The sequence below is a fragment of the Lichenostomus cassidix genome, unplaced genomic scaffold (assembly GCF_008360975.1).
Source record: "Lichenostomus cassidix isolate B80296 unplaced genomic scaffold, HeHo_3.0 HiC_scaffold_36, whole genome shotgun sequence".
Classification (NCBI taxonomy): domain Eukaryota; kingdom Metazoa; phylum Chordata; class Aves; order Passeriformes; family Meliphagidae; genus Lichenostomus; species Lichenostomus cassidix.
The window spans coordinates 897,194-914,637 of NW_028147270.1; the positions used below are offsets into that span (position 1 = coordinate 897,194).

Here is a 17,444-nt window from a genome sequence, read left to right on the forward strand (position 1 = left end):
GGGGCGCTGGGTGCAGTTTGGGGTGCTGAGGGGATTTTTGGGGGATTTCGGGATGATTTCTATGGGATTTTGGTGACTTTTTGGGTGGGATATTTTTGGGTTCTAAAGGCAATTTTTATGGGATTTTTTGGGATTTTTTTGGTGGGATTTTGAGGGATTTTAGAGCAGTTTTTGTGGGATTTTTGTGGGATTTTTGGGTGGAATTTTGAAGGATTTTAGGGCAGTTTTAGTGGGATTTCTGTAGGATTTTTGTAGGATTTTTGGAGCTATTGTAATGCCTCTTTTTATAGGATTTTCAGGCTATTTTCGGGCAGATTTTTGGGATTTCTGGGCCATTTTTTGGGTGGGATTTTGGTGACTTTTTTTGTGGAATTCTTTGAGATTTTAAGGGCAATTTTTGTGGGATTTTAGGGCTAATTTAACTGCTCTTTTTATGGGATTTTCAGGCCGTTTTGGGGCTATTTTTGGTGGTTTTGGGGGTATTTTTTTAATGGGATTTTCACCCAAATTTTGGGATTTTTTTCTGGTTTTCGGGCGTTTTTTGGGGTATTTTAACACCGTTTTTTTTCGGATTTTCACCCAAATTTCGGGATTTTTTTTCTCTCTCCCCCCAGGCGGACTCGGGGGGTCCCGGGGGGCGCTGGGTGCAGTTTGGGGTGCTGAGGGGATTTTGGGGGATTTCGGGGTGATTTTTATGGGATTTTTTTGGGTTTTTGTGGGATTTTTTTGGGTTCTAAAGGCAATTTTTATGGGATTTTTTTTGGGGTTTTTTGGTGGGATTTGGAAGGATTTTAGAGCAGCTTTTGTGGGATTTTCAGGCAGTTTTGGGGCTATTTTCGGGCGGTTTTTTGGGATTTTTTTGGGATTTCTGGGCCATTTTTAATGGGATCTTTTTTCGTTTCTTGGGCATTTTTTGGGGTTTTTTAGCGCAGTTTTTTTTAGGATTTTCACCCAAATTTCGGATTTTTTTCTCTCTCTCCCCCCAGGCGGACTCGGGGGGTCCCGGGGGGCGCTGGGTGCAGTTTGGGGTGCTGAGGGGATTTTTGGGGGATTTCGGGGTGATTTTTATGGGATTTTTTTTGGTTTTTAGGGCAATTTTCGTGGGATTTTTTGTGGGATTTTTGTAGGATTTTTGGGTGGAATTTTGAAGGATTTTAGGGCAGTTTTAGTGGGATTTCTGTAGGATTTTTGTAGGATTTTTGGGGCTATTTTAATGCCTCTTTTTATAGGATTTTCAGGCTATTTTCGGGCAGATTTTTGGCATTTCTGGGCCATTTTTTGGGTGGGATTTTGGTGACTTTTTTTGTGGAATTCTTTGAGATTTTAAGGGCAATTTTTGTGGGATTTTAGGGCTAATTTAACTGCTCTTTTTATGGGATTTTCAGGCCGTTTTGGGGCTATTTTCGGGCGGTTTTTTGGGATTTTTTTTGGGATTTCTGAGCCATTTTTAATGGGATTTTCGCCGGATTTTTTTTCGGATTTTCACCCAAATTTCGGATTTTTTTCTCTCTCTCCCCCCCAGGCAGACTCGGGGGGTCCCGGGGGGCGCTGGGTGCAGTTCGGGGTGCTGAGGGGATTTTGGGGGGATTTCAGGGTGATTTTTATGGGATTTTTTGGGGTTTTTGTGGGATTTTTTTTGGGTTTTAAGAGCAATTTTTATGGGATTTTTTTGGGGTTTTTTTGGTGGGATTTTGAGGGATTTTAGGGCAGTTTTTGTGGGATTTTTCGGGCTTTTTTAACGTCTATTTTTATAGGATTTTTCAGGCAGTTTTGGGTCTATTTTTGGCATTTTTTGGGTTATTTTAAAGCCGTTTTTTTTCGGATTTTCACCCAAATTTCGGGATTTTTTTCTCTCTCCCCCCAGGCGGACTCGGGGGGTCCCGGGGGGCGCTGGGTGCAGTTTGGGGTGCTGAGGGGATTTTTGGGGTGTTTCAGGGTGATTTTTGTGGGATTTTTTGGGGTTTTTGTGGGATTTTTTTTGGGTTTTAAGAGCAATTTTTATGGGATTTTTTGGGGTTTTTTGGGTGAGATTTTGAAGGATTTTGGGGCAGTTTTTATGGGATTTCTGTGGATTTTTAGGGGCAATTTTTATGGGATTTTGTAGGATTTTTGGGGCTATTTTCGGGTGTTTTTTTCGGATTTCTGGATCATTTCTTTGTGGGATTTTGGTGACTTTTTTCTGGGATTTTTTTTTGGTTTTAAGGGCAATTTTCGTGGGATTTTTTTGGGGTTTCTCGGTGGGATTTTGAAGGATTTTAGGGCAGTTTTTCTGGGATTTTTTTGGGGCGTTTTGTGGGATTTTGGGGGTTTTTAGGGGCAATTTTTATGGGATTTTTGTGGGATTTCGGTTCTATTTGAATTATTTTCGGGTGATTTCAGGGCAGGTTTTGTAGGATTTTTGGGGCATTTTAAGAACACTTTTAATGGGATTTTCAGGCTATTTTCGGGTGTTTTTTTTGGGATTTCTGGGCCATTTTTAATGGGATTTTTTTCATTTCTCAGGCATTTTTTGGGGTATTTTAACGCAGTTTTTTTTAGGATTTTCACCCAAATTTCGGATTTTTTTCTCTCTCTCCCCCCCAGGCGGACTCGGGGGGTCCCGGGGGGCGCTGGGTGCAGTTCGGGGTGCTGAGGGGATTTTGGGGGATTTCAGGGTGATTTTTATGGGATTTTTTTGCTTTTTATGGAAATTTTCGTGGGATTTTTTGTGGGATTTTTGTAGGATTTTTGGGTGGAATTTTGAAGGATTTTAGGGCAGTTTTAGTGGGATTTCTGTAGGATTTTTGTAGGATTTTCAGGCTATTTTAATGCCTCTTTTTATAGGATTTTCAGGCTATTTTCGGGCAGATTTTTGGCATTTCTGGGCCATTTTTTGGGTGGGATTTTGGTGACTTTTTTGGTGGAATTCTTTGAGATTTTAAGGGCAATTTTTGTGGGATTTTAGGGCTAATTTAACTGCTCTTTTTATGGGATTTTCAGGCCGTTTTGGGGCTATTTTCGGGCGGTTTTTTGGGATTTTTTTTGGGATTTCTGAGCCATTTTTAATGGGATTTTCGCCGGATTTTTTTTCGGATTTTCACCCAAATTTCGGATTTTTTTTTTCTCTCTCCCCCCAGGCGGACTCGGGGGGTCCCGGGGGGCGCTGGGTGCAGTTTGGGGTGCTGAGGGGATTTTTGGGGGATTTCGGGGTGATTTTTATGGGATTTTGGTGACTTTTTTGGGTGGGATTTTTTTGGGTTCTAAAGGCAATTTTTATGGGATTTTTTGGGGTTTTTTTGGTGGGATTTTGAGGGATTTTAGGGCAGTTTTTGTGGGATTTTTCGGGCTTTTTTAACGCCTATTTTTATAGGATTTTTCAGGCAGTTTTGGGTCTATTTTTGGCATTTTTTGGGTTATTTTAAAGCCGTTTTTTTTCGGATTTTCACCCAAATTTCGGGATTTTTTTCTCTCTCCCCCCAGGCGGACTCGGGGGGTCCCGGGGGGCGCTGGGTGCAGTTTGGGGTGCTGAGGGGATTTTTGGGGTGTTTCAGGGTGATTTTTGTGGGATTTTTTGGGGTTTTTGTGGGATTTTTTTTGGGTTTTAAGAGCAATTTTTATGGGATTTTTTGGGGTTTTTTGGGTGAGATTTTGAAGGATTTTGGGGCAGTTTTTATGGGATTTCTGTGGATTTTTAGGGGCAATTTTTATGGGATTTTGTAGGATTTTTGGGGCTATTTTCGGGTGTTTTTTTCGGATTTCTGGATCATTTCTTTGTGGGATTTTGGTGACTTTTTTCTGGGATTTTTTTTTGGTTTTAAGGGCAATTTTCGTGGGATTTTTTTGGGGTTTCTCGGTGGGATTTTGAAGGATTTTAGGGCAGTTTTTCTGGGATTTTTTTGGGGCGTTTTGTGGGATTTTGGGGGTTTTTAGGGGCAATTTTTATGGGATTTTTGTGGGATTTCGGTTCTATTTGGATTATTTTCGGGTGATTTTAGGGCAGTTTTTGTAGGATTTTTGGGGCATTTTAAGAACACTTTTAATGGGATTTTCAGGCTATTTTCGGGTGTTTTTTTTGGGATTTCTGGGCCATTTTTAATGGGATCTTTTTTCGTTTCTTGGGCATTTTTTGGGGTTTTTTAGCGCAGTTTTTTTTAGGATTTTCACCCAAATTTCGGGTTTTTTTCTCTCTCCCCCCAGGCGGACTCGGGGGGTCCCGGGGGGCGCTGGGTGCAGTTCGGGGTGCTGAGGGGATTTTTGGGGGATTTCAGGGTGATTGTTATGGGATTTTGGTGACTTTTTGGGTGGGATTTTTTTTGGGTCCTAAAGGCAATTTTTATGGGATTTTTTGGGGTTTTTTTGGTGGGATTTTGAAGGATTTTAGAGCAGTTTTTGTGGGATTTTCAGGCAGTTTTGGGGCTATTTTCGGGCGGTTTTTTGGGATTTTTTTGGGATTTCTGGGCCATTTTTAATGGGATCTTTTTTCGTTTCTCGGGCATTTTTTGGGGTTTTTTAGCGCAGTTTTTTTTAGGATTTTCACCCAAATTTCGGATTTTTTTTCTCTTTCCCCTCCAGGCGGACTCGGGGGGTCCCGGGGGGCGCTGAGTGCAGTTTGGGGTGCTCAGGGGACTTTTGGGGGATTTCGGGATGATTTTTGAGGGATTTTTTTGGGGTTTTAAGAGCAATTTTTATGGGATTTTTTGGGATTTTTTTGGTGGGATTTTGAGGGATTTTAGGGCAGTTTTTGTGGGATTTTTGGGGATTTTTAGGGGCAATTTCTATGGGATTTTCAGGCAGTTTTGGGGCTATTTTCGGGTGTTTTTTGGGCATTTCTGGGCCATTTTTAATGGGATTTTCGCGGGATTTTTTTTCGGATTTTTACCCCAATTTCTCTCTCCCCCCAGGCGGACTCGGGGGGTCCCCTGGCGTGCCCGGGGGGTCCCGGGGGGCGCTGGGTGCAGTTCGGGGTGCTGAGCTTCGCGCTGGGCTGTGCTCGGCCCCAGAGCCCGGCGCTGCTCAGCGACCTCAGCGCATCTCACTCGCGGTGGCTGCAGAGAGTTCTGCCGCCCAGAGCCTTCGTGGGGAACCCCGAGAGACCCCAAAAAACGGGGGATGAAGTCGGGATTTGTATAGGTGAGACCCTGACCCCAAAAAACCTGAATTTTCCCAAAAAAACCCGAATTTTCCATGATTTTCCTTGAATTTTTATCGAATTTTTATTAAATTTTCCCTAAAAAATCACCCCGAGAGACCCCAAAAAATGGGGAACGAGGTCGGGATCTGTATAGGTGAGAGCCCGACCCAAAATTTCCTAAAATTTTCCCAAAAAAACCCGAATTTTCCATTATTTTCCTTGAATTTTTACTGAATTTTTATGAAATTTACCCCAAAAAATCACCCCCAGGGACCCCAAAAAATGGGGGATGAGGTCGGGATTTGTATAGGTGAGACCCCGACCCAAAAAAACCCCAAAATTCCCCCCCAAAAAAAGAATTTTCCATGAATTTTTACCGAATTTTAATGAAATTTTCCCTTAAAAACCCCAAATAAACCCCAAAAAACAACTCCCAGGGACCCCAAAAAACGGGGAACGAGGTCGGGATTTGTATAGGTGAGACCCTGACCCCAAAAAACCCAAAAAAACCCGAATTTTCCCGAATTTTCCCTGATTTTCCCTGATTTTTACCGAATTTTTACCGAATTTTTACCAAATTTTTACCGAATTTTAATGAAATTTCCCCAAAAAAATGTCCCCCGAGGGACCCCAAAAAACGGGAACAGAGGTCGGGATTTGTATAGATGAGAGCCCGACCCAGAAAACCCCAAAATTTCAAAAAAATTTCCCAAAAAAATCCGAATTTTCCCTGATTTTCCTTGAATTTTTACCAAATTTTTATGAAATTTACCCCAAAAAATCACCCCCAGGGACCCCAAAAAATGGGGGATGAGGTCGGGATTTGTATAGGTGAGAGCCCGACCCAAAAAAACCCCAAAATTCCCCCCAAAATTCCCCAAAAAAACCTGAATTTTCCATTATTTTCCATGAATTTTTACCGAATTTTAATGAAATTTTCCCTTAAAAACCCCAAATAAACCCCAAAAAACAACCCCGAGAGACCCCAAAAAACGGGAACAGAGGTCGGGATTTGCATAGGTGAGAGCCCGACCCAAAATTTCCTAAAATTTTCCCAAAAAATCCGAATTTTCCATGATTTTCCTTGAATTTTTACCGATTTTTAACCGAATTTTTATGAAATTTCCCCCCAAAAATAACCCCGAGAGACCCCAAAAAATGGGGGATGAAGTCGGGATTTGTATAGGTGAGAGCCCGACCCCAAAAAACCCCAAAATTCCCCAAAATTCCCCAAAAAAACCTGAATTTTCCATTATTTTCCTTGAATTTTTACCGAATTTTCATGAAATTTACCCCAAAAAATCACCCCCAGGGACCCCAAAAAATGGGGGATGAAGTCAGGATTTGCATAGGTGAGACCTCGACCCCAAAAAACCCCAAAATTCCCCAAAAAAACCCAAATTTTCCATGATTTTCCTTGAAATTTTACCGAATTTTTACAGAATTTTTACTGAGTTTTTACCGAATTTTGATGAATTTTCCCCCCAAAAATCACCCCGAGAGACCCCAAAAAACGGGAACGAGGTCGGGATTTGCATAGGTGAGACCCCGACCCCAAAAAACCTGAATTTCCCCCAAAAAACCCGAATTTTCCATGATTTTCCTTGAATTTTTACCGAATTTTTACCGAATTTTTATGAAATTTCCCCCCAAAAATCACCCCCAGAGACCCCAAAAAACGGGAACTGAGGTCGGGATTTGTATAGGTGAGATATAGGTGAGGGGAAAATCCCAAAAAATCCAAAAAAAATTTAAAAAAATTCAAAAAAAATCCCCAAAAATTTCCAAAAAAAAACCCCCAAAAAATTAAAAAAATCGGAAAAAATCCCAAAAAATCACCCAAAAATCGCCCAAAAATTAAAAAAAAAAAATTAAAAAAAAATCCCCAAAAAATCCCTAAAAAATCCCCAAAAATGCAAAAAAATCCAAAAAAAATCCAAAAATTTCAAAAAAATCCCAAAAAAATCCAAAAAAATCGGAAAAAATCCCAAAAATTTCTAAAAAACCCCCAAAAATTTTTTTTAAAAAATGGGAAAAAAATCCCAAAAATCCCAGAAAATCGCCCCAAAAATCCAAAAATTCAGAAAAATTCAGAAAAATTCCAAAAATCCCAAAAAACCCCAAAATCCCCCAAAATGCAAAAATTTTTAAAAATCCAAAAATTTCCAAAATCCCCAAAAATGCAAAAAAATCCCAAAAATTTCAAAAAAATCCCCAAAAAATTTCCAAAAAAACCCCAAAAAAATTCTAAAAAATTCCTCAAAAAAATCGGAAAAAATGCCGAAAAAATTCGGAAAAAATCCCAAAAAATCCCCCCAAAAATGCAAAAAAATTCCAAAAAAATTCAGAAAAAATTCCCAAAAAATCTCCAAAAAATCACAAAAAATTCCCCAAAAATCAAGAAAAAATTCCAAAAAAATCACCAAAAATTTCCAAAAAAACCCAAAAAATCAAAAAAAAATCCCAAAAAATCCCAAAAAAATCCCCAAAAAGATCCCAAAAAATCCCCAAAAAATCCCCAAAAACATCCCAAAAAATCCAAAAAAAAAAAAATCCCAAAAATCCCAAAAAAATTCCAAAAACCCAAAAAATTAAAAAATCAGAAAAATCCCCAAAATTTCCAAAAAAACCCAAAAAGTTTCAAAAAAAATCGGAAAAAAATCCCAAAAAATCCCAAAAAATCCCAAAAAATTTCCAAAAAAACCCCAAAAAAATCCCAAAAAATCAAAAAAAAATCCAAAAAATTCCCCAAAAAATCCCCAAAAAATCCCAAAAAATTCAGAAAAAAATCAGAAAAAAAATCCAAAAAATCCCAAAAAAACCCCAAAAAATCCCCAAAAATCCCCCAAAAAATCCCAAAAAATCCAAAAAAACCCCCAAAAAAATCCCAAAAAATTTCAAAAAAAATCCCAAAAAATTCCCCCAAAATCCCCCAAATGTGCTGTTTTTCCCGGCAGGCTGCGGGATGCTGGGCGGTCCCTCTCTGGCTCCTCCCCCCGACCTGCGCTGGCCCTGGTTGGTGACTCTCAGCAAGGGGCGGAGCTTGTGCGGCGCTGCGCTGCTGGGCGGGGCTTGGCTGCTGACGGCTGCGCAGTGCTTCATCGGGTGAGTCAGTGACCCAAAATAACCCAAATTAACCCCAAAAACTAACCCCAAATGAACCCCAAAATATCCCAAAAGTAACTCAAAAAAATCCCGAAATTAAACCCAAAAATTAACCCAAATTAACATAAATTCACATCAATCCATCCAGTGCTTCATCGGGTGAGTCAGTGACCCAAAATAGCCCAAAAATATCCCAAAAATAACCCCAAATGAACCCCAAATGAACCCCAAAATATCCCCAAATTAACCCAAAAAAATCCCCAAATTTAACCCAAAAAATCCCAAAAATAACCCAAAAATATCCCAAAAATTGATCTGAAATTAACCTGAAATTGACCAGAAATTAACCCAAAAATTAACTGAAATTGACCCAAAAAATCCCGAAATTTAACCCAAAAAATCCCAAAATTGACCCCAAAATTAACCTGAAATTAACCTGAAATTGACCAAAAAATCCCGAAATTAACCCGAAAATTGACCTGAAATTGACCCAAAAAAATCCCCAAATTTAACCAAAAAAATCCCGAAATTTAACCCAAAAATTAACCCAAATTAACATAAATGAACATCAATCCATCCAGTGCTTCATCGGGTGAGTCAGTGACCCAAAAATCCCAAAAATTGACCCAAAAATTGACCCCAAATGAACCCCAAATGAACCCCAAATGAAGCCCAAAATATCCCAAAAGTAACTCAAAAAAATCCCGAAATTAACCCTAAAATTAACCTGAAATTGACCCAAAAAATCCCCAAATTTAACACCAAAAAATCCCAAAATTAACCTGAAATTAACCTGAAATTGACCCAAAAAACCCAAAAGTTTCCGAAATTTAACCCAAAAATCCCAAAAATGGACCCAAAAATAACCCCAAAATTGACCTGAAAATATCCCAAAATTAACCCCAAAAAATCCCGAAATTGAACCCAAAAATTAACCCAAATTAACATAAATTCACATCAATCCATCCAGTGCTTCATCGGGTGAGTCAGTGACCCAAAATAACCCAAAATTGACCCAAAAATTGACCCCAAATGGACCTGAAATTAACTGGAAAATATCCCGAAATTAACCAAAAAAAAATCCCGAAATTAACCCAAAAATTTCCGAAATTTAACCCAAAATATCCCAAAAATAACCCGAAAATTGACCTGAAAATATCCCAATATTAACCCCAAAAAATCCCGAAATTAACCCAAAAATTAACCTGAAATTGACCCAAAAAATCCCCAAATTTAACACCAAAAAATCCCAAAATTAACCTGAAATTAACATCAATTAACATCAATCCATCCAGTGCTTCATCGGGTGAGTGAGAACCCAAAAATCCCAAAAATTGACCCAAAAATAACCCCAAAGTTGACCTGAAATTAACTGGAAAATATCCCAAAATTAACCCAAAAAAATCCCGAAATTAACCCAAAAATTTCCGAAAGTTAACCAAAAAAATCCCCAAATTTAACCCAAAAATTAACCCAAATTAACCTAAATTCACATCAATCCATCCAGTGCTTCACCGGGTGAGTCAGTGACCCAAAAATCCCAAAAATGGACCCAAAAATAACCCAAAAGTTGACCTGAAATTAACTGGAAAATATCCCGAAATTAACCCAAAAAAATCCCGAAATTAACCCAAAAATTTCCAAAAGTTAACCAAAAAAATCCCAAAAATAACCCAAAAATAACCCGAAAATTGACCTGAAATTAACCTAAATTAACATCAATCCATCCAGTGCTTCATCGGGTGAGTGAGAACCCAAAAATCCCAAAAATTGACCCAAAAATTGACCCGAAATTGACCTGAAATTAACCCGAAATTTAACCCAAAAATTGACTGAAATTAACCCCAAAAAAATCTGAAATTTAACCCAAAAAATCCCAAATTTAACCCCAAAATGACCCAAAAATTGACCTGAAATTGACCCGAAAAAATCCCGAAATTAACCCAAAAAATCCCCAAATTTAACCCAAAAAATCCAGAAATTAACCCAAAAAAATCCCAAAATTTAACCCCAAAAAATCCCAAAATTGACCCAAAAATAACCCGAAATTAACTCGAAGTTAACCCCAAATTAACATGAATTAACATAAATCCATCTCCTCACCTGTCCAGGTGTGACTCACCTGTCCTCACCTGCCCAGGTGAATCTCACCTGTCCCCAATGTCCCCAATTGTCCCCAATGTCCCCAATGCCCTCACCTGACCTCACCTGTCCAGGTGTGACTCACCTGTCCCAAATAACTTCACCTGTCCAGGTAATCTCACCTGTCCCCAATGACATCACCTGTCCAGGTGTGACTCACCTGTCCCCAATGTCCTCAATGACCTCACCTGTCCCCTCACCTGCCCAGGTGTGACTCACCTGTCCCAGCTGTGTCCCCAGTGTCCCCAATGACCTCACCTGCCCAGGTGTTCTCACCTGTCCCCAATGTCCCCAGTTGTCCCCAGTGTCCCCAGTGACCTCACCTGCCCAGGTAATCTCACCTGTCCCCAATGACATCACCTGTCCAGGTGGGACTCACCTGTCCCCAATGTCCCCAATGACCTCACCTGTCCCCTCACTCGTCCTCACCTGCCCAGGTGTGACTCACCTGTCCCTAATGACCTCACCTGTCCCCAATGTCCCCAATATCTCCAATGTCCCCAACACCCTCACCTTCCCCTCACCTGCCCAGGTGACTCACCTGTCCTCACCTGCCCAGGTGAATCTCACCTGTCCCCAATGTCCCCAGTTGTCCCCAGGGTCCCGAAAGCCCTCACCTGACCTCACCTGTCCAGGTGTGACTCACCTGTCCCCAATCACCTCACCTGTCCCCAAAGTCCCCAAAGCCCTCACCTGATCTCACCTGTGCAGGTGTGACTCACCTGTCCCCAGTGTCCCCAATGACCTCACCTGTCCTCACCTGCCCAGGTGAATCTCACCTGTCCCCAATGTCCCCAGTTGTCCCCAAGGTCCCCAAAGCCCTCACCTGATCTCACCTGTCCAGGTAATCTCACCTGTCCCCAGTGACCTCACCTGTCCCCAATGTCCCCAGTGTCCCCAATGCCCTCACCTGTTCTCACCTGTCCCCAAAGTCCCCAATGACCTCACCTGTCCAGGTGTGACTCACCTGTCCCAGCTGTGACCCCAATGTCCCCAACACCCTCACCTGTCCTCACCTGTCCAGGTGACTCACCTGTCCCAAATAACCTCACCTGTCCCCAGTGTCCCAAATGTCCCCAATGACCTCACCTGATGTCACCTGCCCAGTTAATCTCACCTGTCCCCAATTGTCCCCAATGTCCCCAATGTCTTCACCTGTTCTCACCTGTCCAGGTGACTCACCTGTCCCCAATCACCTCACCTGTCCCCAGTTGTCCCCAGTGATGTCACCTAGCTCAGGTGTGACTCACCTGTCCCAGCTGTGACCCCAGTGTCCCCAACACCCTCACCTGTCCTCACCTGCCCAGGTGTGACTCACCTGTCCTCACCTGTCCCAAATAGCCTCACCTGTCCCCAGTGTCCCGAATGTCCCAAATGTCCCCAATGGCCTCACCTGCTCTCACCTGCCCAGGTGACTCACCTGTCCCCAATGTCCCCAATGATCCCAACGCCCTCACCTGTCCTCACCTGCCCAGGTAACTCACCTGTTTCTCTCTTCTCTCCTTTCAGCTCTCAGGATGTCGAATCTTGGGAAACCACCCTGTGGGGGAGGGGCGACCCTGGCCCCGCCCCCTCACCTGGCCCCGCCCCCTTACCTGGCCACACCCCCTCACCTGGCTCCTCACCCTCACCTGGCCACACCCCTTCACCTGGCTCCTCCCCCTCACCTGGCTCCTCACCTGGCCCCGCCCCCTCACCTGGCCCCGGCCCCGTCCCTGCCCCCTCACCTGGCCACACCCCTTCACCTGGCTCCTCCCCCTCACCTGGCCCCTCCCCCTCACCTGGCTCCTCCCCCTCTCCTGGCCCCGCCCCCTCACCTGGCCCCTCACCTGGCCACACCCCCTCACCTGGCCCCGCCCCTGGCCCCGCCCCCTCGCGGCTCCACCTGCACGGTGCGTTCCTGGGGGCGGGGCCGGAGGGGGCGGGGCCTGACCTGGCGCTGCTGAAGCTAAGCCACGCCCCCAGCCACGCCCTGTTCCTGCGGCCGATCTGCCTACCTTACCTGGACCACCTGAGCTCACCTGGGCGGCGCTGCTGGGCGCTGCTGGCGCCTGGGAACGGTGAGAGACACACCTGGGGCAGCTGGGAGCTCAATTTTTTCCCAAAAACCCCCAAATTTCCCCCAAAAATCCCCATTTTTCACCCCAAACCCCCATTTTTTCCCAAAATCCCCCAATTTCACCCCAAAAACCCTCCATTTCCACCCCAAAAAAAGCCCAAAATGCCCCATTTTTTCCCAAAAACCCCATTTTGCACCCTAAAACCCCCAAATTCCCCAAAATTTCCCCAAAATCCTCCATTTTCACCCAAAAATCCTCATTTTTCACCCCAAACCCCCATTTTTTCCCAAAATCCCCATTTTTCACCCCAAATCTTCCCCTCAGCCTCCTCGGACCTCTCCCAGCTCCGGCCGGTCCAGGTGACCCCAAAGCCCTGCGGTGACCCCAAAGACCCCAAAAACCCCCAAAATGACCCAAAACTCCCCAAAATGTTCTGCCTCAGCCTGCCCGAGGGCGCCCCCTACTGCCGGGTGAGCACTGGGGAAATTTGGGGGAATTTGGGGGAATTTGGAGAAATTTGGGGGAAATTTGGGGGTTTTGGGGAAATTTGGGGGATTTTGGGAAAAATTGGGGGATTTGGGGGAATTTTGGGGATTTTGGGGAAATTTGGGGGATTTGGGGGAAAATTTGGGGAATTTTGGGGGATTTTGGGATTTTTGGGAATTTGGGGAATTTGGGAAGTTTTGGGGTAATTTGGGGGATTTTGGGGTTAATTTGGGGAAATTTGGGGGAATTTGAAGGAATTTTGGGGAAATTTGGGGTTAATTTGGGAGATTTTGGGGGAAATTTTGGGGAATTTGGGGGAAATTTGGGGGAATTTTTAGGGATTTGGGGGAATTTTGGGGGATTTTGAGGGATTGGGGGATTTTGGGGAATTTTGGGGGGAATTTTGGGGGATTTTGGGGATTTTTGGGGAAATTTTGGGGATTTTGGGGAAATTTGGGGTGAATTTTGGGGAATTTGGGGAAATTTGGGGGATTTGGGGGAAAATTTGGGGGGAATTTTGGGGGAATTTTGGGGGATTTTGGGTTGATTTTGGTGGTTTTGGGGTTAATTTGGGGTTTTTCAGTGTCCTGGGCTCAATTTTGGGGTTAATTTTGGGGTAAATTTTGGGGTTTTTGGGTTCTCGGGGGTGGTTTTTGGGGTTTTCCGGTGTCCCGAGCTCAATTTTGGGGTAAATTTTGGGGTTTTTTGGTCAATTTCGGGTGGTTTTGGGGGTTTTTTCAGTATCCTGAGCTCAATTTTGGGGTTAATTTTGGGGTAAATTTGGGTTTTTTTGGTCAATTTCGGGTGGTTTTTGGGGTTTTTCAGTATCCCGAGCTCAATTTTGGGGTTAATTTTGGGGTTTTTTGGGGTTAATTTGGGGTTTTTTTAGTTAATTTCGGGTGGTTTTATGGGTTTTTTGGTGTCCCGAGCTCAATTTTAGGGTTAATTTTGGGGTTAATTTGGGGGTTTTTTGGGTTAATTTGGGGTTTTTTAGTTAATTTTGGGTGGTTTTTGGGGTTTTTCAGCATCCCGAGCTCAATTTTGGGGTTAATTTTGCGATATTTGGGGGTTTTTTTGGGTGATTTTAGTGATTTTTCCCTCTCCCGACCTCCATCTCTCCCCCAATTTCCCCCTAAAAATTTGGGATTTTTTGGGTTTCCCAGCCGCTGGTGGGTTCCCCGCTGGCCTGCGAGGAGCGCGGGGTGTGGTTCCTGCTGGGCGTGGCCACCTCGGGGGGGTGTGGCCAGCAATCTCCCGCCAAATTCACGGCCACGCCCCCCCACGAGCGCTGGATTTCCGGCGTCGCCCGCGAAGCTTCTTTCGCCGAAATTCCCCAAAATCCGGAGGAGGAGGAGAGGGAGGAGCGCGAGGGAGATCCCGGATTTGGGAGAAATCCCGAAAATTTGGGGGAGAAACCCGAAAATTTGGGGGAGAAACCCGAAAATTTGGGAGAAAAACCCGAAAATTTGGGGGAAAATCCCGAAAATTTGGGGGAAAATCCCGAAAATCCCCCAAATCCCGAAATTCCCGGTGAGGAAAATGGGGGAGAAACGGAAATTTGGGGGAATTTGGGGAGCTGGAGGGATCCGGTTTATTTTGGGGTTCCCGAAAAAGCCGAAAATCCCGAAAATCCCGAAATTTTTGGGACTTTAAATCCTTCCAGAGAACCCGAAAATCCCGAAATTTTCGGAACTCCTGAAACTTCCAGAAATCCTGAAATTTTTGGGATTCCTGAGACCACAAGAGAATCCGAAAATCCTGAAAATCCCGAAATTTTTGGAACTCCTGAAACTTCCAGAAATCCCGAAATTTTTGGGACACTAAATCCTCACAGAAATCCCAAAAATCCCAAAAATCCTGAAATTTTTGGGACCTTAAATCCTTCCAGAGAACCCGAAAATCCCGAAAATCCCGAAATTTTTGGGACTTCCGAAAATTCCAGAAATCTCAATATATTTGAGATCCCAAATCCTGAAAATTCCAGAAATCCCGAAATTTTTGGGACCTTAAATCCTTCCAGAGAACCCGAAAATTCCAGAAATCCAAATATTTTTGGGACTTCCGAAACTCCCAAAAATCCCAATTTATCTGAGATCCCAAATCCTGAAAATTCCAGAAATCCCGAAATTTTTGGGACCTTAAATCCTCCTAGAAACCCCGAAAATTCCAGAAATCCAAATATTTTTGGGAATCCCGAAAGCTGGGAGGATCCCAAACCTCCTCGGGAACCCAAAATTCCCGAAAATTTGGGGATCCCTGGCAGGATTTGAGCTTTTTTGGGGTTTTTTTGGAGGTTTTGGGGGTTTTTTGGAGTTTTTTTGGTGTTTTTTGGAGGTTTTTGGGGTTTTTTGGAGGTTTTTTGGGGTTTTTTGGAGGTTTTTTGGGGTTTTTTTGGAGGTTTTTGGGGTTTAATTTTGGGGAATTTTGGGAAATTTTGGGTTAATAAAGTGGTGATGGATCTGCAGAGTTTCCGCCTCAGTTTTTTTGGGGTTAAAAATCTCATTTTTTTGGGGTTAAAATCTCTTTTTTGGGGCTAAAATTTGATTCTTTAGGGATTAAAATCTCATTTTTTGGGGTTAAAGTATCATTTTTGGGGGTAAAAAATCTGATTTTTTGGGGTTCAAATCCCATTTTTTGGGGTTAAAATCCTCATTTTATTTGTTAAAATCCCATTTTTTGGGGTTAAAATCCCATTTTTTGGGGTAAAAATCTCATTTTTGGGGTTCAAATCTCATTTTTTTAGGTTCAAATCTCTTTTTTGGGGTCAAAACCTCATTTTTGGGGATTAAAATCTCTTTTTTTGGGTTAAAATCTCCTTTTTTGGGGTCAAAATCTCTTTTTTTGGGGTTAAAAATCCCAATTTTTAGGGTTAAAATCTCATTTTTGGAGTTCAAATCTCATTTTTTGGGGTCAAAATTCCATTTTTTTGGGGTTAAAATTCCTTTTTTTGGGGCTCCAAATCCCATTTTTTGGTGTTAAAATCTCACTTTAGGTGTTAAAATCCCATTTTTTGGGCTCCAAATCCCATTTTTTGGGCTTCAAATCTCATTTTTTGAGGTTCAAATCTCCTTTCTTGAGGTTAAAATCTCTTTTTTTGGGGTTAAAACCCCAATTTTTGGGCTCCAAATCCCAATTTTTTGGGGGTAAAATCTCATTTTTTGGGGTTAAAATCCCAATTTTTTTGACTCCAAATCCCATTTTTTGGGCTCCAAATCCCAATTTCGGATCCCAAAAAAAATCCCCCATTTTTTCCTCCCCTCCCCCACCCCCCAAACCCCTTCCCTTCTCCCCAAAAATTCCCATTTCACCCCAAAAAATCCCCAAATTTCCACCCCAAATCCATCCCGAGATTCCCCAAAATCCCCACAAACCCCAAAAACCCCAAAAATCCCCCAAAACACCCCAAAAAACCCCCAAAAATCCCCTAATTCCCCTCCCCCCGCCCCTCCCCCACCCCCTTTTGTCGCGCGGGGAAACCGGAAGCGCCTCGGCCACGCCCACTTCCCGTTCCCTCAGCCAATCAGCGCCTCCCGCTGTTCCCCCGCTGGCCAATCAGCGGCGAGCCCGCCCCGGAAGCCCCGCCCCCCCCAGGCCACGCCCCCCCGGTCCTAGCGCCGCCGCTTCTCCCCCCAGGTAGGTTTTTGGGGTTCCCCGGGCGGAAATCCAGGGGGGCGCCGCCCCTCCCCCACCCCCGGCGGGTCCCGAAAATCCCCGAAATCCGGAAATCCAAAAAAATCCCGAAAAAAATCCGATTTCGGGGAGAAAAACCCGAAAAAAACCGAAAAAACCCGAAAAAACCCGAAAAAAAACCCGAAAATATCGCGAAATTCCCCGAAAAAAAGGCGAAAAAAAATCCCCAAAAATCCCCAAAATCCCCAAAATCCGGAAATCCCCGAAATCCCAAAAAAAATCCGATAAGGGAGGAAAAAGGGAAATTGCCGGGAAAAAAAACTGAAATTCCCCGGGAAAAAACCCCAAAAAATTGCGAAATTCCCGGGAAAATATCCCCGAAAAAAATCCCGAAAAAAGCCCCGAAAATCCCCGAAATCCCAAAAAATCCCCAAAAAATGCGATCCGGGGGGAAAAAGAGAAATTCCCGGGGAAGAAACCCCGAAAAAATCGCGAAATTCCCCGAAAAAAAGGCGAAAAAAATCCCCCGAAAATCCCGAAATTCCCCAAATTCCTGAAATCCCAGAAATCCCCCAAAAAAATCCGATTTCGGGGAGAAAAACCCGAAAAAACCCGAAAAAAACTGGAAAAAATCGCGAAATTCCCCGAAAAAAAGGCGAAAAAAAATCCCCAAAAATCCCGAAATTCCTCAAAATCCTGAAATCCGAAAAAATCCGATTCCGGGGGGAAAAAGGGAAATTGCCGAGGAAAAATCCGAAATTCCCCGGAAAAAAACCCAAAAAAATTGCGAAATTCCCGGGAAAATATCCCCGAAAAAATCCCGAGAATCCCCGAAATTCCCAAAAATCCCCAAAAATCGGAAAAAACCGAAATTCTCGGGAAAAAACTCCAAAAATACCCGAAATTTCCGG

At 43.3% G+C, this 17,444-nt stretch overlaps 2 protein-coding genes across 2 annotated transcripts in view; both read left to right on the plus strand.

The window, feature by feature from the left end:
- Positions 1-4,581, plus strand: part of LOC146423756 (integrin alpha-D-like) — a 47,113-nt gene extending 42,532 nt beyond the window's left edge. Inside the window, exons 31-35 of the mRNA XM_085044441.1 lie at positions 1,523-1,564; positions 2,584-2,625; positions 3,117-3,146; positions 4,177-4,218; positions 4,552-4,581. Coding sequence (XP_084900567.1) covers positions 1,523-1,564; positions 2,584-2,625; positions 3,117-3,146; positions 4,177-4,218; positions 4,552-4,581 — 186 coding nt within the window. The remainder of the gene's footprint in view (positions 1-1,522; positions 1,565-2,583; positions 2,626-3,116; positions 3,147-4,176; positions 4,219-4,551) is intronic.
- Positions 4,582-4,845: 264 nt separating this feature from the next.
- On the plus strand, positions 4,846-15,269 carry LOC146423758 (uncharacterized). Its single transcript, XM_085044476.1, has 5 exons — positions 4,846-5,109; positions 8,068-8,215; positions 11,867-12,417; positions 12,742-12,887; positions 14,067-15,269. The coding sequence occupies exons 2-5, from the start codon at positions 8,076-8,078 to the stop codon at positions 15,171-15,173; spliced, it is 1,944 nt and encodes a 647-aa protein (XP_084900602.1). The 5' UTR covers positions 4,846-5,109; positions 8,068-8,075; the 3' UTR covers positions 15,174-15,269.
- Positions 15,270-17,444: the final 2,175 nt, after the last annotated feature.

Coding starts and splice junctions, on each gene's coding strand:
- LOC146423758 (XM_085044476.1), top strand. CDS start 8,076: ATGCTGGGCGGTCCCTCTCTGGCTCCTCCCCCCGACCTGCGCTGGCCC. Junction 12,418..12,741: donor GCTGCTGGCGCCTGGGAACG/GTGAGAGACACA, acceptor TCTTCCCCTCAG/CCTCCTCGGACCTCTCCCAG. Junction 12,888..14,066: donor AGGGCGCCCCCTACTGCCGG/GTGAGCACTGGG, acceptor TGGGTTTCCCAG/CCGCTGGTGGGTTCCCCGCT.